General features: G+C 46.2%; 1 protein-coding gene across 1 annotated transcript; it reads left to right on the top strand.

Annotated features, from left to right (window-relative positions):
• The first annotated feature begins 13,887 nt into the window (after window positions 1–13,887).
• RAB7A (RAB7A, member RAS oncogene family) lies at window positions 13,888–18,348 on the top strand. Its single transcript, XM_008632229.2, has 5 exons — window positions 13,888–13,994; window positions 15,083–15,209; window positions 16,007–16,225; window positions 16,733–16,861; window positions 17,009–18,348. Exons 1-5 carry the CDS (start codon window positions 13,942–13,944, stop codon window positions 17,102–17,104), a joined length of 624 nt encoding a protein of 207 aa, XP_008630451.1. The 5' UTR covers window positions 13,888–13,941; the 3' UTR covers window positions 17,105–18,348.
• Window positions 18,349–25,590: the final 7,242 nt, after the last annotated feature.

The raw sequence follows: 25,590 nt of genomic DNA, 5'->3' as shown, positions 1-25,590 counted from the left end.
TTGCGAAAGTAGCTGTTGGTGTGTGTAAAGCCTGAGTCAGTCCTAAGAAGTATTAGAGTGGATGTTAGAAGTGCTTTTGTCTGTAAGTGTATAATAAGGTAAATTAACTGATAGATGCATTATTAGTTTCCGTATATATATATGTAGATTAACAAATATGGAAATGCTTGATGGTTGTATTTAAGACAATTGCACTCCCTGTAAATAGAGGGGTTATTTTAGTAGTAAAAAGGCAGTTTTAATCTGAAGTAGGATAGGTAACTTCAGCATCAAAATGAGTATGTCTCACCTAGTAACTCCAAGCCTTTTGTTCTCAAAGCTGGAGATTTCAGCATTATCTCCTGGAAAAGTAGACGTGTTTGCTGATAAGCAGAGCTGTTGTGACCTGTGTATGAGGTTTTTATATGTAAACTGAGAACACATGACAGAACGAAGTCTTCCCAGCTATAAGCAAGCTGCTCTTTCTTTGATACTTGCCAGCATGGAACCTTTAAAGTTTCCAGTACTTGTCACCGGCTGGCCTGTGCCTAACACTCTGTGTCCATGTAGAAATTGGGGCTGTGGGAAGTGGTGAATTCTCTTTTTAGGGGAATGGTACTTAAGTACCTATGCTACGGTGTTTGGCTGGCTGTGACTTGAAGGCTGTGGTGGTACCAGTGGTGTGTGAATAGAAGCTGCAGCCTGGCTGTGCTTCCAGTAGAACCAGGCTGCTGGAGTCGGTGTACCCTGCTCTCTCAGGAGCTGAATCTGAGGTTAAAGTGGGTGGAGTCATTTGAATATTCCTTGTTAAATAATCAAGGCTCCGTTGCTGTACTTACTCAGGAAGAACAAGTATACTTGTCTCTCCCCCTCCCCCTTGTGACTCCCGACAGCTGACTGAACACATGACTTGCCCTCCATGCACTAATGAGTGGACCCACCATGCCTGGCCTGAGTCCTCAGAATTAAAGCAGCTCTAATACTGTTAACTTTCAAGCACTGCCTTTTTTAGTTTTGTTTTATTTGTTTTGGGTTTTTTTTCCTTTTTTCTTTGTGCTGTTATATTAATGCTCTACATCTGGTGTAGAAAAGCTGTTAAGATGGGTTAATCTGACCCCTCTAAAAGGAAAACTTCTGAAATCTGATAGCAGTTTCTTGTTCTCCCAATGTGCAGTGCAAAATATAACTGATAAGATGGAAAGGAGTAACTGTGTTAAACGTTCTTCCCTGTGGTGTCATGCAGTGGTCCCTGTCCTCAAACTCAAATACCCTGATAATAGTTCAGCACAGAATCACAGAATATTCCAAGTTGGAAGGGACACACAAGGATCATTGCAGTTCAATTCCTGGCTGTGTACAGGACACCTCCAACAATCCCACCATGTGCCTGAGAGTGTTGCTCAAGTGCTCTTGAGCTCTGTCAGGTGTGGGGCCATGACCACTTCCCTGGGGAGCCTGTTCCAGTGCCCAGCCACCCTTTGGGTAAAGAACTTTTTCCCTATATCCAGCCTAAACCTGCTTCAACAAAGCTTCATGCTGTTCTCTTAGTCCTGTCACTGGTCACCAGAGTGAAGAGGTGGGGAGCAGGACACCCTGAGTTGTACCTTCAAGGTGCCAAGTTAAGAATTTAAATAACTGTGTTGCAGAGTCTGCACTACAGGTATCTTGGCCCCCCTGCTAAAGCCAGGGAATCAGACTCTTTGAGTAGCACAGACATGTCACAACATTGATAAATCCTCAACTGAAGTGGAGAATGTTCAAGCTCTGCTCTGAAGTGACCTGGGGAAGATACAACTTTGCTTGGTTTGCTACTCAGAATGAAAGCTTGTAAGCAGGAGGGTTACCAGATTTATTTTCTGCAGCACCTTCTTAAAGCTCGTGTTTTAAGACAATTGTGTTGGAAGGTTGTGAGAATTACCTGTTGGAGTAAATCTCTGGCAAAGCTTGTCCTTGAGGAAACATGACAATTACAATCAAACCATCTGTGCAAAACTATAAATAGCTCTGTCTCTAACATGTATGGGATTTTGGTCTGACTTCTGTGTGAAAATGAGACTAGTTTATGCAGAACTTAACATTTGGCTGTAAACAAAATTGTCTGTGCTTGATTAGGGTGTGTTTTTAAATGCTGCATCATGAGAGAGGGTTTGCAGGTACCTGGCTTGAGAATAAGGGCTATAAATAGGGCACTTGGATGTTTGCATTCTCTGAAACTGGTAGATGATGTGGGTTCACAGGTACTCACAGGCATGTCCCTGCCTCTAGAATACAGCAATTTTGTTAGTAACTGAAGTAAATTGAGCCTTTGTGAAACAAGTACAGAACCCTCACCTTGTATGTTACCAGTGTTTCCTTATGTCTTCTGGTCTTCTCCTTAGCTATGACCTGACCTACTCTGAAGTCCCTGTTACCAAGGCCTGATGGAGCTAAGATTCTCTTGCAGAGCAGTAGAGTAGTTTAAAGCTTGTTGCTTCCTTAGAAGGGAGTCCAGCTAAGACCTTAGCTAAATGCTGAACTTGGTTGGGCACTAGCATGTGCTACTTGTCTGACAGCAGTCTAGCATCCTTCAGATGCTGAAGTACTTCATTCTTGCACAGCATTATCTTGATAATTGCAGTTTAATTGCCTGATGAGTTAGAGTTGAGTTGGCTTCCTTCTGCAGCTTCCTAAAACTATCTTTTGTAGTTGCTGTGTAACAGTCTGCCTTCAGATATAGCTGTGATCGGAGATTGTGGGGATAAAAGGGTCGCTCTCTGCAGCATCAATCCAAACACATGCTGTGCATCTCAAAATGGAATTAGGTATGGATAATTAATGGAATGACAATAGTTAATATACCGTGCTTAGCTCTGCAGTGAGGGGCTCGATCGAAGGTCCCATTTCTCTTTAAATGCACCTTGAATAAAGCTTGCAAATGAGCGCTCAAGGTCAGGAACTGCACATGTGCTGCTCAGAAATAGCAGGTGGTGAAGGGATACCCCTGTGTCACATGGTTCCCCTCTGGCTCCCGGCTTGTTGCTTTTGCTCTCTGTTGGTGGGGATGCAGCTCTTGAGCCCAGCGTGCTGCTGCATTTTGTGCTGGCGGAGATCTGCTTTGGTGATGTCATCGCTGCTGTGAGCGCTGCTCCTGCGAGGCTGCTCCTCCTCTCCGGTGCCAGCAACCAGCGCTCTGTCTGTGGGAGAGCTTTGTCAACACTGCTGTTGCTACCTCATGGTCAATGACCCTGGGGAGGGAAGCAAGCTCATCAAGGCCACTGGAGTGTGTTGATTTGCAGCTGATCTCAAATAGCCTTGACTTCCCTTACCAGGAAACCTGTTATTGGGGCCACGGCTGTCTGCACAGGGCAGTGAAGCTTCAGGAGGGGGTGCACTGCCTTTGAGATGGGATTGAAGTGTAAACCTATGGCACAGATTTCTATCTGTATGATTTAAAGGCACTTGATATAGTGAGTGATTTGCTCTTTCTTCTGTATAACCACTTAAAATGCCAATTTAAGGTGACTAATTGTGTCTCACTATACTTGCATGAGTTTCAAGCAGAAATTGTTAAATGAAATTGAGTAGATCCTCTTAATTTTTCTTGAGTCTGTCCTATATACTCTAACTTCTGTCATTTGACAGACAAGGTGGACTAGTGAAGTGGTGAACAAAAGTGGAGGCCAGCAGCTGGAGCTGCCTTTGGAGCCAACCTGCCTGGAGTACCTGGACCTTGGTTACTGGGGCTACCAGTTTATCTAACAAGTCTGTGCTGAGCCCTTGAACTCTTTCCAGCTGGAAGCAGAATCCTCTTCAAAGTAACCTGCCTGGTGCTTGTCTCCCTCAAGTGGGCTGAGTCACTCGGCTCCCAGACATGGGTAATGATATCTGGAGTCCAAACTGGCACGGTGGTGACAGTGTCTCGAGCATGAGCAGTGAGATGGTTTTAGCTGAAACATGCCTAAGCCTGAACCTTTCCCCCCGCCTAACAAGATGGCATTTGCCCACAGAGTCCTCTTAATCTCACCATGCAAGTGAGGTTTTTATCAGACCTTTGTGGCACTTCATCAAGAGAATAGGTGACATGGCAAAGTATTGATGCAGGATCTATGCAAGAGGTATGAGGGTATGAAGTATGAGTGTGAAACTGAGTATCCGCAGTAGGAATTCCTTGTTAGTCACTGACTCAGCTGTCATGGCAAGCTACATGTTACACTCCCATCCTGGTACTGAAATACTTGTCCTTCCTGCTCTGCAAACCACATTAGCATAGTAAGAGGTATTGAGTGTGTGTAGGATCAAGGGTTCTGCTCACAGATCAAGGTGTAGTTCTTAGATTACAACCTGTCCCTAGAGAAAGCTTCCTCTCTAGAAGACTCTTTACTGAGAACAGGACCTCCTGGAAGGAGGAGTGAGGTTTTTGCCATTAGTGTTGGTCTGGTACTTCACTACATCTGCTAGTCTGCTAGTAGGAGCTCCCATCAGTATTTGTCCTGTCTCCTCTATCAAGCTTCTCATACTGCAGGACACACAATATTCACTCTCAGACCTGAATATCAGGTGTAAGTTACAGGATCTGGCAGACCTCCTAAGGGCTGTCATTTGACTTGGTCAAAGTCTCCTTTCAGTCTCTTTTTTCCCCCCCCCAGCCTCTAGGAACTGTGGCAGCCAGGAGTGGATAAACAAGGCTTGTTTACCACTGACAAGGTCGAAGATCTGTGGTTTGCTTACTACTGCAAAAGTTATCTATCTGTGTTTCTGAAACCGAAAGCATGACAGGAATGTGTGGAAACTTAGAAAGCTGTAGTCAAAACTAGAAATTAATCTGAGCACTTAAAAATACTGTCAGATATGGTAAAAATCTAACAACTCAACTGTTTGTCAGTGGCCTGGCTAACTTAGAACATTTTGAATTGGGCAGCCTTATCTTCTGGACACACAGATTAAAACTCAGCTGCCTCTGGCACTGTGCTTGTTTTATAGAAAGCAGTTAAGGGAATTGTCACTCAGGGTATAGCCTGATGTGAGAACTGTGCTGGGTTCTTGGTATTCATGTCAGGGTTACTAAAACTGTTGGGTGGCTCCACTAGCTGGGTGGCTACGTGCCAAAAGGCTGACAGACACCGCTGTATAAACTGGACTGTATGAGCACTATAGCTGTGTTCCAGTTAGTTTAAGATTTATTTTACTGATTGGAAAGCTGTCCACCAAGGAGGCCGTTGTGGCAGAGGCATCATGGAAGCTGTGCTGGTGTAGCTGCAGCACTTTGCGTAGGCAAGGCCCTTAGTCAAGACACATGGCTTGTTGCCTAGTGTCTCCCAGCAGCCAGCTATGTGCTCAACTCTCCTCCCACATCCTGAGATTGTCTCCCCCAGGGCAGAATAGGGGAAGTTGAGCTTGCTCTGATAAAGGGGGAGGGGTGTTAAAGCAAGCTTGTCTGTTCCTGTAGCAGCTTCATCCTTGGGGGAAATCTGCTGGGAACTACCTGAAGTCCTGTAGGATTCAACAGGGGAGCTGCTCCTTCCTGGAAGGTCAGGGCACAGCAATACTGATTCTTGAATGATGACATGATTTGAGCCTCCAAGAGAAGGGTAGCAGAAGATGCTTGCTATCAGTCTGTTAGGGTATGTCTGTCCAGTCCTGGGAGAAGGATATTTTGTGGTGTAAGGGCCATTTAGCTGCTGGAGGAAAAGGTGGACTAAAACTTCAGGACTGGAAACATCCAGCTTTCAGTGAAGCTTCTGGGTATGGCTTTCTTGCACAGCTCTCTTCCTATAGCTGAAGCCTTCTACTTCAGCAGCCCTGGCTTTCTTCCTGGGAATCCTGGTCTTGTTAGTGTGTGGCATTAGCTCCAAAAGGATCTTCCTGGACTCCTCTCCTGCCACAGCTACAGTCTCCCATACCTGCTACCTGCTGTGAAGATGATGGAAATCATCCTCAGGTTATCGAGGAGCAAAGTGATCCACCCAAGGTGGCTGCCCAGCATAGCTGGCTGCATCCCTGGGGACATTTCCTTCACTCCCTTCCCTCCACCCCTTTGGCTCAGGGTGCTTATCACCTGGAAGATCCTATGCGTGCTCCTGTGATCTTAGGCTAAGCAGCAGCCTGGGCAAAGCAGTGTTCCTGTAGACAGCAAGAAATGTCTTCCAGACCTTTCCCACTGCTCCTAAGCACACTGTTGGTCTGATTGAACATGGAGAAACATCTGCCATGGTACTGTAAGCAAAGGCATTTTCATGCTTGTTTTGCTCCCACTTGCAAACCATGTAGTCAGATCAACATGATGCCTCCTCGTGAGAAGGTGGCTGTTGTGATGTCTAAACCAGTAGAGATTAGAGATCAGTTTTTGGCACTAGAGGTGAGGTCTAGTCCTATGTAGTTTGGACTTTTCTAGCGTAGAGTCACAATTCATTATGGCAGCTTTACAGCCAAAAATCTTGTTCAGTTCCACAATTGGTATTTAAACTTTGTGCAGCATAGGACAACTCTGATCTGGAGAAATGCCAGGAGGTGTAACAGGGCTGTGAATCAGTGAGGCTTGGACTGAAGAGCTTGGCTTTGAGAACTTGGGCTTTGAGCGTGGCTGATCATATGCATCAGTGCCTCTCAGAAATGCAGTGCTCTCCAAATCTCAGCCCTAGGGGAGCTACAGCTGAGCTGAGATCTCAGGCAGGGCAGACCCCTTCTCATGTGCAAGTCCTGTGATTTCATTGCAGACATGGCTCCTACCAGTGGCATTGCTTCTGCCTTCCCTGTGTTGTCTGGACTCTGGCAAGCTGGATGTTGGCATGTCCTCTTCCAGTGAGTTCTGAGTCCTTGCCCACATCAGGGATGTGTGGTAGAGCCTTCAGCTGAGGATTGAGGGGATGTCCTGAGGCATGCTAAAACCTTACTACCACTGATAGGAGTGTCTTACCCAGCACTGTCTCTGGAGCTTCCTTGATCACACCAAGAACCTATTATGTTCAAAACTGTTCTAAAGCTTCTGTTTCCCAGCTGGGTTTTCTGCCTTTTCTCCAAGCTGCATGTTGCCCCATCATTCTCTTCCTTTAGCACAGAACTGTCTTAAGAGCATGTTACCCATGAACAGGATGCAGCAGAATATTTGTGTAGGCCTGGTGTCAGCTCCATCGGGGAGCTACTTCAGACCATGTCAGCTGGCTTTTAGCACTCACGCTGGTTTGGTGCCCATGTTGAAGCAGACAGTGAACAGAGCTTGCAGCCATGTTGCTGAGCTGGTGCTGGTTCCTGAGCTTTGCTCGGTTCTAGAGCAACCGCTCCAGCGCTGGAGGCTGCAACTCCACCCTCAAAAGGAGGTGCAAACTTACTGCAGACAGCTGTAGTCTAAAAAGCCAATTCCTCTGGGATACTGAAACATGTTCTGAGGTTCTATTTTGATCTGAGCCATGTCAGTGTGCTAGCAGGCATCTAAAGCTCTAGGCTGTTCTTCAAGAAGGTGAAGCTTTTGGCATAGAGCTCTCAGATGGGGGTGGGATATACTGGACAGCATATTTACACCTGACAGCTTGCTATATAATGTTTTACACAAGGTATCAAAAATTAATTTGTAGCTGAGGCTTCCAGCTCTGTGAACAGAGGTAATTTCTGCCTCACAGGGCTGTCTGGGAAGGGTACCAACTGGACAGCAGCCTGCTCTTGGTGGAGCTGCAGTAAGTAGCAGGCAGCCGAGCTGCTCCTCTTGAGGAGGGAGTGAGGAGCTGTGCTTGAGCTTTTGGCTGGGTACCCGGAGGAGGGACTATATTGGTTAGAACAGCAACATAAATGTGTTGGGAAGAAGGAGGTGGAAATCAGTTTTGAGATGGTATTGATAGAACAGCAGCTAGAGTGTACCCTTCAGTGAAGCTGTCAGAGGAATATCTTGCCAGCTGATTTTGGTGTGGGCTCTACTTGAACTGACTGCTGCTCTGTGGTGCATCTGTGAGGCCTGAAGGCACCTCTTATTGTATGGACTGTAGGAGCCCATTGCCCTCACAAACAGCCTTTTTACAGACAGCAGTTCTTGCAAGTACTCAGCCTGAATGACAAGATGTTCCTGTTTTCTGTTTTAGACGCAAGTGTCCCCACTAAATGTGAGGCTTTCCTTGATGGTATCTTCCAGTGAGCTGGAGAAGCTGAGCTCCTAGTAGTCCTGTTGTGGGAGTGGAAGGGAGTACTGTCCTGCTTGTGCAGCCTTTGTCAGTGCAAGATTCAACCTACTGTTTAACTTCCTATACTTGTGTTGTAGTCATCAGTGTGAGGATGCTGGATACATGCTCTACCTGTAGAGCACCCAAGTTTGGTAAGGAAAATATGCAGGCTCTGTAGCAGTCAAAAACATCAAAGGCAGACTTATTTCTAGTTTCTTCCTTGAAGGTAGCTTGGCATCTCTTAAGCCATGTTGATATGAAATTAATAGCCCCTGCTGATTGTCCTCTGGCTACTGCTGTGCTTTTGCCCAGCTGAAAAGATAGGACTTCTGTCCTCCTTGTGGGCTGTTGTGTCACTCTCAGGAGAATGCAAGTGACACGTTAAAGGTTGGTATCTGTTGGTCTCAGATTTGTGTTGAACTGCTCAGGCAGTTACTTGTAGCTTTGTATTGGCTGGCATCGTGTTAGCAATGTCTGTGTGACTGGCCAGTGGGAACCAAGATGTTGTTGAATTGTAACTGGTAAAGCATGTTCAGCCCAGTCTGGGGCTCTACTGCAGTTGGAGTTTGAGGCTTCAGTACTAAGGGTGTCTGTACCACTTGGACATTTTGCAACCAGGAACTGTGATTCTGGTCAACTAATTGCCATAACAGGCTATGCATTTTCTCAGGATGAGGCCTTGCTTTTTCAGAGTAGCTGAAAAATTGGAGCAAATTCGTGTATCTACTCAAAGCTTTAGCTAAACCATGGCAAGGTACAGTGTGACCAGGGGGCAAGTGGTATGTGCCAGGCTGTTTGGTGTGCTTTGCCCTCTAAAAACAGGATAAACATTTGGTGACCATCTCATTTCAGCAGCTGAAGATCTAAGACGACATAAGCCCTTGAGGGGCCAAATATGCTAGGGAACTTGCTACTTTTGAGAGGGAACTGGTTCAGTCTGACTGAGCTGGTCCTGAATCATATTTCCAGCTTCAGTTTCCTTGAAAAAATGCAGAACCCAGTAAAGGGGGAGGGAGGGAATAAAAATAGCTCTCTGTAGTACAGAGACATAATGGTCTGCAGCCTCCCCCATGCAAGAGAACATTTAGTAGAGGTGCTGTTTCTGTGTCAAAAGTGCACTTAGCTGCATTTTGGGACACTTTTCCTGCATTTCAGGGCAGAAGGTTCTTCCAGTACACAAGGGCAGCTCTTGTCTGGTCACTGTGCTGAGTGTGTGGCAGTGTGTGGTAGCCCATAATGGAGACCTGATCTGTCCACATCAGCTTGTTCATGGTGGGTGTTTCTGCTAAAGGTCCTGTGGAATAGCGGGCTTATCAGCTCTGCTTAGCAGCCACAGCACCCAGAACAGAGCTGCAGTGCTTCTGGTTCAAATACACCTTTTTGTGGGACACCTGCTTACTCTTGTGCTGTATGCTGGGACAGGGGAGCAGAACTAGGCATCCATAAGTGCCACTCTGAGTTTAACTCTGCTCGATGCCTGCTGCCCTACCACTCTGTGCCTTGTTGGTGTGGTGTTAAATATTCCTGGCAGAGAGAGGACACAAGGCAAGAGGTGCTGTTCAACATCCTTATTTCAGTGCTGAGCTGGTTTCTGGTGGAAGGTGCAGGTGGCAGGCTGATAGCTGTAGGAACAGGGAACTCCTGGTCAAACATTCCAGCCTCTATAGACATGTTAGGATTGTGACTCAAACTGTTCAATAGCAAAGCTGAAACAGTAAACACTGCTCAGCAACTTCAAAATTGGTATGGGTATGTTGCTGCTTAGGGAGCTGTGTCTTCCATGGAGGTGAGATTCCCCTGAGGGCTGGATGCTTTCACACTAAAACTGTCCATGAGCAACTTAGAATGTTCCTTTTGCAAGGCCTGCTTCTGTAAAGCATAGCTAATCTGAGGTCTGGTGAGCCATCAATGCAAGCTACTACTGTTCTTTGCTTGTACCAACCCAATTAATATTAAAATGCCTGCATTGTGACTTGACACATGTGAACGTCTCTAAGGAATTCTTAACCATCCACTTCTGCTTTGAGTTAAAGCAGCTGTCTTAATATAGCAAGGGAAAGGATAGTTGTACTCTGAAGCAACAATTAGAGAAACCTAATTAGACTTGGCATAGGCTTTATTTGCTCTTGCATTTGAGCTGTAGTGCTATGAAGCTTCATAGGATGGGTTTTGACTCCTTCAGATCAGCTAAGCCAGTAACACTTGCAGGTCAGGTGTTAGGGATTTTCCCTTGCTGCTCCCACAGGTGAGCCTTAAAGGTAATAACAGTATTGTGGGAGAGAGCGTGCTATACCAGCTTAATTTTCTGAGGGTCAGCATATTTGTAATGGCTTGTTTGCTTAGAGGATAGGCATTAAAAATGGAGTGGAAGGACTCCTCTCCTGTTTTAGAGACAGCTGTGTCATTCCTTTGGCACTAGTTAAGCCAGGAGGAGGAATGATGCTGACTGGTCTCCTGGCTGATGTGGAGTGTCTGGTGGCTCCTGAGCAGGGCTGGCTGGGTGTGCTGCTGTAGGCTGTGTTCTGAGCAGTCATGCAGATGACCTCACTCCAAAAGATTTCATGCAGTGTGAAACAGAGCTGATGTCTTGAATCAAATCTTAACGAACAGGTTTTTCTTCATGATATCTCTGAAAAAGGAGGTGTTGTTCAGAAGTGCTCCCAGAAGTGGACACAAGCCCCATGTGAGCTCTCACACTCACATCTGAAGGATGTGTGCCTCAAGAGGGTGCTGCTCTGGAGTAATTGTGTCAAATACCAGAGAGCAAGACAAGCTGCATTATATAGTGCAAAATAGTGCTGAGTCAGTGGGACCGCAGCCTATCTCAAGTCAACCAGTTTCTACATGACTTGAAGATGTGTTTCCTTGTTGTACTAAGCAGATGTACTGAAGCGTTCATCTGTTTATACCTGCAGTGAGAAGATTATTAAGAGGGCTTTGCCCATCAGCTGGCTGGGCTTCAAGGCAGCATCAGTCAGGGCTGGTAGAACATGGGTGTGAGTCTGGTCAGTGTCCACTGCTGGTCCCTGGCAGGGCTGGAGTTCCTCACTGTCTCATGGCCCATACCAAATACGAAGCTGCAGCAGCTCCTCCTGTGCTGTGGCTCACATCCGTTGCCTCACCTGGGATGGAAGCCGAGGTTCTCACCTGACTGGTGCTGATGGGGCAGTGACAGCCCTTCACACTGCTGGGTAGCCTGTCAGCTATGACAAGAAGGCAGTGTCAGCTCTGACTCAGCCTGGCTTCCTATGTCTGCAGGTGGCTGCACAGCTGAGTTACTTCCAAGGCAATGAATCTTGACAGAGCAGTTTTCCCTCCCCTCATAGTGGGACTTCAGGCTATGTTGAACTTGGGAGATAAGCATCCAGTGTGATTTAGTGTTGCAATTTAGGGCTCTGCAAATCCCTCCCTAAGCATGAGAACTAATGCCAGCTTGTCCAAAGCTGCTTCAAATACCAGGAGTCAGTGAGCTGCAGCAGCAAGTGATACTGGAAACACTCCGAGGAAAATAGAAGCAGTTCCCAGAAGCATGCTGAGTTCTGGCACAGCCACTTCTGGGTGAGTTGTTTTCCTCTGTCCTGAGGAAATCAGGTGACTTGCACTGGACCTGAACCTATGCAGATGTTTTTCATGACAGTTCAGTGTACACAGCTGTCTTTAAGCAGTTTTAAAGCTCTGTGCACTTGCTTCTTGCTCCATCTGGGCTGCTTGTGCTGCAAAAGTCTCTGGCTTGGTTGGCAAAAGTGTCACTTGTTACATGCTTTGCAAATGCAGGAGATGCAGACTGCTTGAAGGAGCTTCTGTGGCCTGTTCTGCCCATGGCTATAGGAGAGACAAGCTATGGTGTGTAGATCTGGGCAAGAGCAGAAGCAGAACTAAATGTTGGTGTTGTTGACAGCTTTCAGCTGGTTCTATCTCGGTGAGCATAGCTGGGCTGCCAGTTGGATCAGTGAACTGTGCAGTCCACTGGAAGAAGAGAGGTGTTTGCAGGAGAAATTGTCCTGCACATGCTCTCTGGCATCTGCTAACACCCATCTAAGGGTAGCATGAGCCCTGTTGGTGACCTGTCACTGCTGCTCACACCACAGCCCCTGGCTGTTATCTCCTTAGCACTGAGCCCTGTTTAGATGCATCTCAAGGATCTCATGAGTTTATGGAGGAAAAAACCCAGAAGGGCCAAAGACCAGCTAGCACTTATCTGGCTTCTGCTGTAAAAGGCAATAAAAAGTGTTTTTATACATTAGCGACAAAAGGAGAGCTAAGGGGGATGAATCCACATCCTTTATTGGATGTGGAGGGAAACATAGTGACAAAGGATGAGGAAAAGGTCTGCTACATGACTTAGACAGAAACTCAAGACTCTCTGGGTGGATGCTGAGGGAACTGGTAGAAGTGCTGCCTGGGCCCCTTTCAATCCAGGTGGTCTAGGTCAATGGTGGAATCACCATTCCTGGAGGTGTTTAAAAGTCATGTAGTTGTGGCACTGAGGGACATGGGTTAGTGGTGGCTTGGCAGTGCTGGGTTAATGGTTGAACCCATTGGATGATTCTAGAGGCCTTTTCCAACCCTGTGACTGTGAGCTGGGTGCAGTCCAGCAAGGTGTAGCTGTAGGTGCATCACTACTACAGTGGCTGCAGGGGTGCTCCTTCAGCTTCTGTAGCATTCACTGGCAGCAAAGGCTAAAGCACTTCATGTCTTCTAACCCTCAAAGCTTGAGATTATTAAGATCTTTTGGAACTGGACTGCATCTAGTAAGAGGGCTTTTACAGCTTGGAGCCTCCTGTAGTAGTGGGGTGAAGTGGGTGCAGTTATCTAGCACCTTAGGCTGTTGTGTATGCCAGGAAGCACATAGGATCAAGCTGCTTGGAAGACATAAATCCCTGCTGTAGAAGCAAAGGCCTCCTTAGCTGTGAAAATCAGGAATAGCTCCTGAAGAGTAGGAGTTGTGTGCTGCAATGAATGTGGTGTAGCAAGATGGGAATTTTAGGGTAAGCAAGTCCATAAATAAGGGTTTAATACCAAAGCCTGTTTTCAAGGATCTTCGAAGTCAAGTAGCACAGCTATAACTCATCAGCTATCGGAGTAGATGACCATCAGTAGGTTGAATGTTGACGTTTGTCACTATAACCTTATTACACCAAAGCTGAGGTGGCAGTAGTCAGCCTCCTGTGCCCTCAGAGAAGCCACAGAGTCTGGTAGCAGTTTGCTTTGTAAGCCAGCTGCCCTGTGTGGCTGTTGCAGCTGCTTCAACCACAGCACATCCTTGGGATTCAGTACTTTCACAAAGCACAGCTGCTAGAGAAAGCTACCACTTATCCAAGCTCGTGATGGAGGAAATGTTTCTCTTTTTTTGTTCCATATATTTTGCTGGGAAACTACTGAACAGCACAAAAAAGCTTGCGTGGTATTAAACACTTGCCTGCTTACCTCTCACTTTGTGGCATGTGTAAGAATTACTAGCCTATGGTGGGAGCTGGTATGATTTACTGCACTGCCTCAAGTCAAGGGAGATGGCCTGTGCCAGTATATCTACCAAAAGGCCTGGAAATAGGATTCAGAAGGGTCTTGATAAAGGACAGGCACTCAGCTCATCTCCCTCTTGGTATTAAATTGCCACTACTGGTCTGACATGGGCCAGCCTGTACAGTGGGCAGACACTTGGTTAGTGCTGAGTGTAGCCTTGAATTGGAGTCTGGTTTCAGGAGTGCTGGGCCCTGCCTGTTGCTGGCTCCTTGCTGGGAGTCAGGTTTCTCAGACTCTAAACTTGCTGCTTGCTTTCTTGAGGAATGACATAACTAATGCTTTGTGATGGGATTGTTCTTCCTTTCTAGTGTGAAAGATGACGTCTAGGAAGAAAGTGTTACTGAAAGTCATCATCCTTGGAGACTCTGGGTAAGTGGAAGAGCCTTTAAGATGCTAATCTGTATCTGGCTAGAGCAGTGCTCTTGACTAGTGGGAGCCTGGGTGCACTGTAAGAAATCAGCAGTGCTGGGAGGAGAGATTTTACAGCCCCTGATAGCTGTGTTACCTCACAGGTCTAAGAACTCTTCACTGCCTTCTGTCCTGAATGTGTCCCTGTAGTCTAATGTCTTGAAATCCTGCCACAATATTAAATGGGGAAAGTATGGTGGGCAGACCACTGGAGTAGCAGAATTTAATAGCTTTCTGCAAGGAGGACATGTGCTGTTGGAATATGTGTTTCACTTAAAAAATCTTCTAAAAAATAAAAACCACAAAAAACCACTAGTAAGTGTTCTTAGGTGAATTCTTAAAACTGTCAGAGACATAGTCTGTACCAAGCCATCTGCTTTGCTTCTCTGGGCTGGCTGGAGCCTGCCCCTTGCAGTGAAAGGCTTTGCTCTGTGCTCTCAGCAAGGAGTCTCCTCTGCTGTCACAGGTTACTTGCTGTGCAGGCTGTAACCTGATTCCCATGACATAAGGCTTATTTATACCACTGTCCCCAGCAAGCTGTTGTTCAGGGAGTGTTTCTCAGCCACACAGAGGGCATGTGAGCCTCTAAGCTTGCTCTCTGGGGAGGATCTCCACCTCTGGGTGCCTAGCAGATGTGTCTGTGAGCTGTTGCCATCTGAGATTGTCTGTTCTTCCTCCTCCTCCTCCTGCAGAGGCTGAAGATTACTGTTTGTGATAGGTTTCTCTGAAGCATTTCATCTTCCAAAATTGCCTTTATGATCATAATGTCTGCTCCTTACCAAGGATCAGACTAGTGATGGGGGAGCAAGGTTTCTCAGGATGTAATCCTTTGTATCCTTGGGTAGCTAATGCTCCTACTCAGCTGGTGCCTCAACATCTCTTGGTGTGCAGGCCCCTTCTTGCAGAAGTGGGTGCTTCTTCCCTGGTTGAAAGGGCAGGAGGTTATGGAAAGAAAGTGAAGGGCACTGGAATGTTCTCTTCAGGGTGGTTAACTCAAACATTGTTGTAGAAACAGCCTACCAAGTCTTTCTTTTTGTGTTCCTGTGCAGGGTGGGAAAGACATCACTCATGAACCAGTATGTGAACAAGAAATTCAGTAACCAGTACAAGGCTACGATAGGTGCAGACTTCCTGACAAAAGAGGTGATGGTGGATGACAGGCTAGTGACAATGCAGGTAAGGAGGGACTCTGCTCCCTGCTGCAAGGGGTGCCTTCACCCCACTTGTGTGGAAGCATCTGCCCTGCTGCAGCCCACAGTGGTGTAGGGGTCAGAGTACTGGGTGTGAATCTTGTTGACACTGAAATTGTTAGACATAAGTGCTTCTGGCCTTCTCTACAAATTTTTGCCTGGGCTGAACAAGGGAAGGCAAAGATTAATCTGGGTTCAGCCAAGAGCAGCTTTGCTAGGCCCTGTTTAAAAAGCTGCATTTGGTACTGTCAGTAAACTAGATCTTTTAGAAATATTCACTTTCCTAGGGTTCAAGAACTGGAAAGGGCTGGGAAAGGACTCCCTAGGTCAACCACTTGTGTTGCCCCAAGACCTATGGGTGTGGTGTTAACCTGCCAGCCTGCTTATGTCTCTGGTATCTGAAGCTTTCATCTCTCCATGGTGAAACTGACTGCAAGGCAGCAAAAGCTGCAGCCATCAGAGAGTTGTTTGGACTCTGCTGGTACCCAGTGTGTCCAAGCACTTCAGGCAGGTCACCTGCTGACTCTAATACCCATGTCCTGCTTGCCCAGAACAAGGATATGTCTTCGGCTGAGGCTGAACACAAAAAGGGTCAACTATCTTTAGAAGGTGTTTCTGGCTCTTGATGCTTAGTGCCTACAGAAATTCCCAAGCCTTCAGGTGCTGCTATCTGCCTAGCTGGGGACTACATATGCCTGGTGGGGAGTTTTGGAATTAATGCCCTAATTGCAGACTGACTGTGTCAGAGCAGAGCTGGCTTATCTGCCCTGTCTTTTGCTCCAGATATGGGATACAGCAGGCCAAGAACGGTTTCAGTCTCTGGGAGTTGCCTTCTACAGGGGAGCAGACTGCTGTGTGCTGGTGTTTGATGTCACGGCCCCCAACACATTCAAAACCCTAGACAGCTGGAGGGACGAATTCCTCATTCAGGCCAGTCCAAGGGATCCTGAGAACTTTCCTTTTGTTGTGCTGGGAAACAAGATTGACCTAGAAAACAGACAAGTGAGTACTGGGCCTTGGTAACCTCCTCTTGAGAAATTGCTGGAGCGGGAAACCTTGTAGGAACCACGGGAGGGTTATCTGAGAAATGGGAGTGGGAGGTGCCTGAGAGTGGCTCAGATGTTGTCTGCCACCAGAGAAGGGTTTCTTGTGCCTGGAGAGGTCAGACCCCTGTGCACAGCATGCTCCTGCCCACTGGTGGAAGGATTGCAGCAGCTTCCTGGGGAGGTGCGGGCAGAGGAGCTGTTTCTCCTCCCCCAGATGTGCTGATGCTCCTATAGGAGCAAGCCAGTGCTCTGTGCTTTCATCTCCCTAGGGCATGGTGCTCCTTGCCCTGGGACTGGGTCTGTCTGGTGGTGGGCAGTGGTCTCCTATGTTCTGTATCAAGGCTGCAGCTTTGATGAGGTCAGAGCTGCTCAGGTTGGATATGAGGTGTCTTTGGCCTTGCTCTGAAAATAAAACCCCTCCCTGCATAGCAGAAGGTCGTGATGCTGCTCTCTGTCCACCCAGGTCACCACAAAACGGGCACAAGCCTGGTGCTACAGTAAAAACAACATCCCCTACTTTGAAACCAGTGCCAAGGAGGCCATTAACGTGGAACAAGCTTTCCAGACGATTGCACGAAATGCACTTAAACAGGTAGGGAGGGGGCCAATGTGCAGCCCTGTGCTGGTGCTGTGGGCAGCCTGGGGTTCACCCCCAGCCTGCCCTAGCCAAGAGCAGCTCCTTGCATGCTGGGAACTGTCTGCAGAGCTGAGGCATTAACTCCTCCTTCTCTCCCACTAGGAAACCGAAGTGGAGCTTTACAATGAATTCCCTGAACCCATCAAACTAGACAAGACTGACCGAGCGAAGGCTTCTGCGGAGAGCTGCAGCTGCTGAGGGGAGAGGGAGGGGTTGAGCACAGTCCTTCACAAATGAATATCACACTTAGGCCTTCAAACACATAGCCCCTCTTCTGTGTTTAAAATGAAATTAAAAAAAAAAAAATTGCATCTCCAGCTGCCAAAATCCACCCATCTCCCATGAGCATCTGAGTCCTGCACTTCAGAGCTCATGTCCCTACACCATCCACATCACACTTCATGGTAACAGACCTTTCTCTTAGTTTAAAATGGAAACTCTTATGTATGTTTGGAACTGAATCTAATTCCGGGTGTCCAATGGAGAGAAACTGTTTACAGGTAATCTGTGTAACAAGTTACATACATTTTTAACTGTCTCGTGTTTTCCCCTGTGAAGGCTGCAACTGGAAAGGCTGATTACCCATAGTTCATTGCAAGCTCAGCACTCAGTCTGACTAGGTTGAGTTTTGTATGTATCTCTGTTAATGCTTGTTACTTTTAACTAATCAGATCTTTTTACAGTATCCATGTATTATGTAATGCTTCTTTAGGAAAAATCTTATAGTACATGTTAATATATGCAACCAATTAAAAATGTATAAATTAGTGTAAAATTCCTGAATTACATGTTCAAGTACTGAAACACAGGTTGTGTAGAAAGTGAGGAGGACACTTGTGACCTGCAGTGTGCTAGCAATGCAGAGTCCAGATAGAGGAGGTATTCTGTACAGTAGAGATGAACCTATGTAAGCCTTCTTGTTTTGAGGCCAAAAAGGCTTCATCTTCTGGAAAAATCTGTCTGGCTTCCTTGTATCTAAATTCTCAGATTTGCATAACAGCATTGATATGCACACTGGATTATTGGATTTAAAATTAAATACGGCTATGAAATGACCTCATTTGTTCACCTCCCCTACTGCTTAACTCCTAACATCCTGGAGCGAGCGTGAGGAGCCGGAGCTGAGGTGTCCCTGTGGCTCTTTGTGCTGTGGAAGGAGCTCTTCTCCCACCTGGGGTGTGGTAGCTGTTTCTTGATGAATGACCTGGACTACAAATCTTCCCTTTCTTCTTACTGACTGCTAATCTGGATTTTTGGTATGGAAAAACTTGGCAATCTAGTCCCTTTCCTCTCTTCCTTTCTTCCTGGTATTTGTTCTTGCGTTTGTAGCTTGCTTAAATGGAGCCCTTCTACCTGTTTTCCAGAGGTCTACATTCTAGTACGTAGGGTGAGCTCTTATGTAAAGAGACAAACATGATGCCAATAAACTTAACAAGAACAAACCTTCTTGTTTATTCCTGTTCCTGACTCTCTTTTTTTTCCTCCACTAACATGCTTTCTTTCCTTTATTCAGTCACCATTCCAGCAAGCCAATGCCTGCTATAACTGAAGGACATTTGTGCTTCTTCCTCACTATAAAGTTTGTGTCTTCCAGATTGCTTTTTGAGAGTGGGGTGAGCTGTCCCTGCTTGCTTGGCTGGGGCACTGCTAGAGAGTTACCCCTCTGCTTCTCTGGAAGCTGCTTGCAGGGACAGGAATGGTGCTGGATCAGATCCCTCAGTGAGCACAGTCCTTCGGCCATGCTCTGGGCATGTCCTGGACAGCCTTTGTTTTTTGGGACAGGCTCTTAAAGCTCTTGCTGCCCTCCCCTGGGAGGGGTTGTGTGAGAAGAACAGGCTCAGCCCTTCCTGCTTACCAGCAAGGCTGGCCTGGGGTTCGTTGGAGTGAGCCTTGGTCCAGCCTAGTCAAAAGTTAAGCCTGGAATTTCTAGATGATGGGCATGACCCTCTGCTTGCACTCACCAAGGCTGAGCTGACAACTGTACCCAGAGGAAGGTGGAAAACAGAGTTTATAGAAATGAGGGCAGTTATTTCAAGAGCTTTCTAACAGGTCTTTGTGCTCCATATCCTATTTTATGGTGCTGTCCTATCACGCTTTTCTCACTTGACTGCGCTTTTGCTGTCCACATCAGTCTCAAATAGCTGCACTCACAATGTGTCCTGGTGGGACCACTTTTCTATCTACATTCTTTTTGAAAGACTTGGACCTTCTGCTCATATCCATTTAAAGCATTGCTCTGCACTTGTTTTCTGTGGACACAGCTGCGGTGTGGGGAAAGCCAAGCTGGGGGAGGGGGGAACAATAACCCTGAAGTTTTGGGAAAAGGGGATGGTCTGAACTTTGCAGCCTTCTGCCTGCTTTGGCCCTGGGTGGTGGAGCTGAGGCTGTAAGGGCTGTGGCTGAGCCCTCAAGAGACCCTGTGTTTAATGTTTTTCCAGTCAGATAAACTGGCAATAACCCAAGGCAGAGGGAGAGTGCTCCAGATGGAGTAGGACAGCTGTGGGGCTCCTTGCTACAGGATGTGATGGATGCTAAAGGGGAGGGGATGTTTCCATTTGCCACCTACAGCTCAGTGTTTTTACAGGTGGGAATACACACAAGTGTACAAAAACCAGTGCAGAAGGCAAGCAGCGTGGGAATTGGTGCCTTGCTGTTACACTCAGGGGTGGTGGTGTCACAGATGGGGACTGGTGTTCTGCAGGAATCACTGTGGTCTGGAGAAGCCGGCTGGACTGACTGTTGCTGCAGGGAACACACATGCTTAAAACCACTCCCTGCACCGCTGGAGCCTCATGGCTTTTACTTCTCTGATGCCCTCTGTTGCTGGTGCAATAAGGAGGGTGCAAGGGGATCTTGCTGCTGAGCGAATCCCAGAGGAAACCCAGCCCTGGAAGAGGCTGGGGCGTTCAGCTGGTTCATGGAGGCAGCTGAGCTCAGGCCTGGTTTTGCTCTTTGCCGAGGTCCTGGCAGGACAAGAGGGAAAGACCTGAAGAAGGAGCCTAGCTGGGCGAGGGGAGGGGGTCGGTTCCCGAGTCCACCGTACCGGCGTGTAACAGGAAAAGCTCCAGCCAGCTCAGGCTTGGTGAAGGGGGTGAACCCGAGCGAGGTTGCGGCAGGGCAGGCGGGTGTGGGGCCTGGCGGTGGCGGCTGCTCCCAGCAGGGCTGGAGCTGCTCGAAGGCAGCTGTGTTGTGCGAGGTGCAAATATGAAAGCTGGGGAATCACACAACCCCATCTGTGCTGCAGGGGCTGCGTGGGGGGAGCAGCGTCAAAGGAATTCCAGGCCGAGCACCAGCGCTGGCACGTGGAGAGCGGCACGGAGACGCCAAGCTGCGAAGCCCGGGGCAGGAAAACTGCACGCCTTGGCAGTGGCGCCTGGCTGGGCTTTGGGGCCGGACGTGTCCTGCACTGCAGCCTGCCCTGACCCCGCAGCAGGAGCCCCCCTGCCAGCCCAGGGCCCGCTGCCGCAGCCACCGCGGCGGGCTCGGTGCCAGCCCCAGCCCCGCACACCTGGAGCCCCAAACGGCTGCTCCGCCGCAGCCCCAGGCCAGGTGTGCAGGGACCCCCGCCCGCACAGAGCCAGGGGAAACGTGCCATACAAACACAAAAACATGCTCGGGTTTCTGTAGGTACACCAAATGTTTTTAGGCAAACAAGGGTGTGTTTGCTGTTTACATTCTCAAGCACATTTACACCAGCAGGAGTGTGTGTGTGTGTGTGTGTGTGTGTGTGTGTGTGTGTGTGTGTGTGTATTTATTCACCAGGACACATCTTCTGGAGAGCAAATCAGCAGGGAAGCAGGAGAGCACAAAGAAGCACAGGCACGGAGTTGTGCGTGTGTGAATTGCTGTATTACACAGGCAAATCTCCCAAGGCTCAGAGACAGAGCACGAGTCAGTTACAGGTTTCTATTTATGAGACACACGTGGTTGCAGCCTTACCCATGTACACACATGAAGCATGAAGTATTTCTTTCTTCTTATACATATATACACTCAGAGGAGGAGAAAAAATTATCTCACACATAGATCTGACTACACCCATATATACTTTATTTATATAAGAAAATCTAAATGTGAATTACATGGATATACACCTATACAAAGGTGTGTATGCCCATGTATTAGTTACTGCCCCCATACATGGAGAGACAGAGATGATCACACACATTCAGACGCATTTTAAATTATCTTATACATATATGCTTGTATTTTTGTGGGTGTGGGTTTTTTCTCTTTGTCTACACACAGAGATTTTTCTTACTATTTATACACTTCTCTGAGTGTATTTCATACATATTTAAATATTTTATATAGTTGTATATTATTTTTTTATTTCTATCTGTTTTTTATATAAAAGGGTCATTTACATGCAGCTCTATGTGTGTAGTTTAGCTATTTTTATATTTCTTTGAGAAAGAGAGGAGGGGGAGGGAGAGAAAAAAAGTGAAAGAAAATACAGACACATAAATATCTAAAGAAATTGGATGTAGAGATGGATATGGGTATATTTGTGTTCGAGTTGGGAGGGGGAATGACTGGCTCCCTTGTACTTGCTCTTCATAAACACACATGCATGCAGACAGAGAATATATGTCTAGATCAATACATGCACACACACACACTGTATATGCATCCCAGATACCATACATGGGGGCAGAAGAGAGGGTGGGAAAGGCCAAAGCCTCACACACACAGATACCCCACATGCACTTTTACAGGGCGAGGGATGTGATGGGGATATTTTTTACCATGCTCTGTGTAGGTCTTTCTCTCCCTCTTGGGGGGAAAAGACGGGAAGAACGGCAGAAAATAGACACATGCACAATTAGTTACACGTGTAATTAAATGTTTAAATAAAGTGTGTGTGGCTGGAGATCTGAGGAATGCTCTGTCTGTGTGTGAATAGTGCATGTATGCTTCATATATGTATATATGCACGTGTGTGTGTGTAGCAAGAGAAAGACTGAGCAGCTCACAATCTCACTGTATGTATATATGTATATATGTGCATGCGGGGAGAGAAAGGGCATTGTGTGCCTTTAGGGATACAGTGTGTGCGTGTGAATATCTCTAATTGTATATGTAATAATAGATAGAATATATTCATATGGATGTGGACATACAGCAAAAGATATTGTGTGCTGGTGTGAACACTTGGCTGGTGTATATTTATATTTATAGTTATAGTTATAGTTATATTCACACACATACATGCAGAGAGAGGTGAATGAAGAGGTCACTCTTTCTCCCCTCCATACACAGTATATATGCATATATGTGTGTATATTTATAGAAAGAGAGAAGTGTGTGTGTGAGAACAACTCTCTCTATGTAGATGCATATGTACCTATGTGTGGGTATATGTATATAAGTATATATATTTCAGGTGAACTTGTATGCAAAGAGCTCTCATCCCTTTCTAAGCACGTATCTATGTATATACATGTGGTGAGAGAATTATGCACATTTCTGAACAGCTCACATGTTCTTGCTCTGTATATATATATATATGAGTGCAAACAGTGCTTTCTCCAGTTATGTATGTATACATGCTTATATAAAGAGAATTCTCTGTGTGAACAGTTTATATATATACACAAATATATGTATGTATATAGGTTTATCTATTACCAAAAAAAGCATTTTGTGTGTGAGAACATACGTATACACATACAGAGAGTATATACGTCAGAGAGTACTGTATGTGAGAACAGTTCTCTGAACAGCTGTTTCAGTGTGTGTATATATGCACTTCTATAAATATACAAATAGTCTATATAATATATAAATATAATACTTTGTATATTATATATACCATACCTGCTACCTCATCCCCCCAGTATCCATGTATATATGTATATACATGTATGGAGCATGTGCACGTGTCTGTAGCAAGAGAGAGTTGTGTAATTGCATGAATGAACAACTGTCTCTCTGCATACATGCATGTATATAAACATGTATATCTGTGTGCATCTATAGGAAGAGAACTGTGAGGGTTAACAGCTCTTTAAGTATATCCATATATCTGTAGGGAGAGAAGTGCATGTGAGAGGAAAGCAGGCTCTCTGTATGTACAGCATATATGAGTGTGTTTATATGCATACATATGTATTCATGTAGAAAGAGAGAGGAGTATCATGTGTGAAAACAGCTCACTAACTGTACATATGTATGTGTACAATGCAGAGAAAATAGTGTTTCTGTGTAAACAGGATGTGCTTTAATTATGTAGGGATATATGGACATATAGAGTGAGAACTGTGCATGAACAATCTGTATATACATGTATATATGCATCTATATATTCATATGTAAGGCAAGAGAGAGTACTGTGTGTGAGAATGGCTCTTACTATCTCTACCCATGCGTGTGCATACAGAGAGAGATTGTATCAACATACACACATAGATATGCATGTATTTATGCATCCCAGAGAATATAGATGGGGGGGGGAGGAGGGCGAAGAGAGTCATGGAAGCTGTGTTTGTGTGTATGAATTGTTCTCATGCATTTTGTTATTTATATATGTCTAAATATATGGCAAGAGGGAGAATGTGTGTGAACAGACCACTGTTAGTGTGAACTATTCACAGACTGTTGCAGTGTGAGCAGCTGTGTGTGTGTAAGAATGTATGCATTTATTTATATATAACGAGAGAATTGTGTGTGAACAGCTCTCTCCTTAATTATACATGTATGTATAAATACGTAGAGAGAGAAATATGTGAGAGAACAGCTCTATCTACACATAGAAGTGTATATATATACGTGTCACAACAGAATCTGTGTTTCAACAGCTCTCTTTCCAAATAAATGTTTGTATACCCATGTACTGAGCAAATTACGTGTGTGAACAGCTCTCTACCCTCTCTGTATACACATGTATATATGTGTGTATAGCAAGAGAACTGTGTGTGTGGACAACTCTCCCCTAACTTTATATATTCTGTGAAAATTACGTGTGAACAGAAAATTAAGTGTGAACAACTGAGTATATAAGAGTACAAATGTATATATGCATATATATGTATCTATGCAGGAAGAGAAAGGACTGTCGTGTGAAAACAGCTCAGTATATAGGTGTATATATATATGCGTATCTATGAACAGAGAACAAGGTGTGTAAGCAATGCTCTCTCTAATTGTATTTGTATAAATTCATATGTGTGTGAACACTCTCTGTACACGTGTCTTTACAAAGCCAGTCCTCTGTGTGTGAGAAAAACTCTTGCTCTCTACGATGTATCTCACACAGAGAAAGAATTATACAGAGATTACACAATTATATAGGGCAGGGAGAGAGAGAGTGATAGAAAATGTGTGTGTGAGAGACAATAGCTCTTGCTCTTTTCCTCAAGTATATATGCACATGTACCTATAGACAGCAAGAGAGAATAACGTGTGTGAACAGCTCTCACTCACTGTGTCTGTGTCTCCAGGCATATAGGGATGTACATAGTGAGAGAGAGTAGTGTGCATGTATTTGTGTGTGCACACAGAGAGGTCAGGAGAGAAGAGCATGAGAGCTTATCCCCATATCAATATATATTGCATACATTATGCATATATGTCTCTGTGTGTGTGCATAGTGAGGATGTTTGAACAGCACGCTCACTCGCTCATCCCCCGTTTCTATATATGCCAATATGTGTGTATATATAGCAAGAGAGAACTGCCTCTGAACCTGTCACACTCTCGCTGTAGATATGTATGTATGTATGTATGTATGTATGTGTGTGTGTATGTATGTGTGTGAACAAGGCTCCTGTCTGTGTCCATGTAAGTGTGGATGTTCATGTGGGGACAGAATGTTTGTGTGTTGGGGCTCTTTTTTCCCATTCTCTGTGTTTCTCTCTCTCTCACACACAAGCAGCCTCCCCCATACACTCTATTCACATACCTCCATACATTTCCACGTGTGTGTTCCATTCCCTGCCCTGTCTTTGGATGGGAGGGAGAGGAGCCCTCACTGACAGCTCTGGCTCTCTGTGGCGGGGGATTGGTGCCAGATCCCTCTGCTGCTCCCAGCCACACAGCCGGAGTGAGATCAGTGCACTCACTGCCCAGCCCTGCTCACACATCCACCCACCCACCCACCCACACATATTGTTCTTAAATTTTCATATTTGTAAATATTTGTAAAATATATAGCTAGGTCTTTATGTGTATGCATGCACTTACATTTATTGTAAATTTACATGTAGTTATTACATTAAATAACAACTATTAGATATCACACATCTGTAACAGACACGTAACATACATACCAACCCCAATCTACAGACGGCTTAGCTGCAAGCTTCCATCGGGCTACAGCCTTACATTTACACGGGAACAGGTGTGTGTTTGCATGTTACACACACGTACACACCATCCCCCCCCCCGCCCGGTGACAGCCGTGCAGGCGGTGGGTGCCGTGTCCCAGGGGTGGGTATTAGATGCTCCCGAAGCTCCGAGAGGCTCCCGATGGGGGATCCCGCGGCCGCTCCCCTGCTGCTGGGACTGCGTCCCCTCTTCGTGCCCGAGCGCGTCGCAGCCCCCAGAGGCTGGGCACAACTCATCACAGGGGTGCCTGAGCACGGCTGGGGGGGCAGAACCCCGCTGTTCTGGGGGGGCTGTCTCCTCGGGGTGGGGGAGCGGAGGGCAGGACAGGCGACCGCGCTGCGAGGTGGGGACACACA

Source organism: Corvus brachyrhynchos, unplaced genomic scaffold (assembly GCF_000691975.1).
Source record: "Corvus brachyrhynchos isolate BGI_N302 unplaced genomic scaffold, ASM69197v1 scaffold4, whole genome shotgun sequence".
Classification (NCBI taxonomy): Eukaryota; Metazoa; Chordata; class Aves; order Passeriformes; family Corvidae; genus Corvus; species Corvus brachyrhynchos.
The sequence above is the reverse complement of the archived record's forward strand: the minus strand, read 5'-3'. Positions and strand labels throughout refer to the sequence as shown.

What these genes read in the sequence shown, in the direction of transcription:
- RAB7A (XM_008632229.2), top strand. Translation starts at nt 13,942, where the DNA reads ATGACGTCTAGGAAGAAAGTGTTACTGAAAGTCATCATCCTTGGAGAC. An exon ending in ACAGGCTAGTGACAATGCAG is followed by an intron (nt 15,210 to 16,006) that starts GTAAGGAGGGAC and finishes CTTTTGCTCCAG; the next exon opens with ATATGGGATACAGCAGGCCA. An exon ending in TTGACCTAGAAAACAGACAA is followed by an intron (nt 16,226 to 16,732) that starts GTGAGTACTGGG and finishes CTGTCCACCCAG; the next exon opens with GTCACCACAAAACGGGCACA.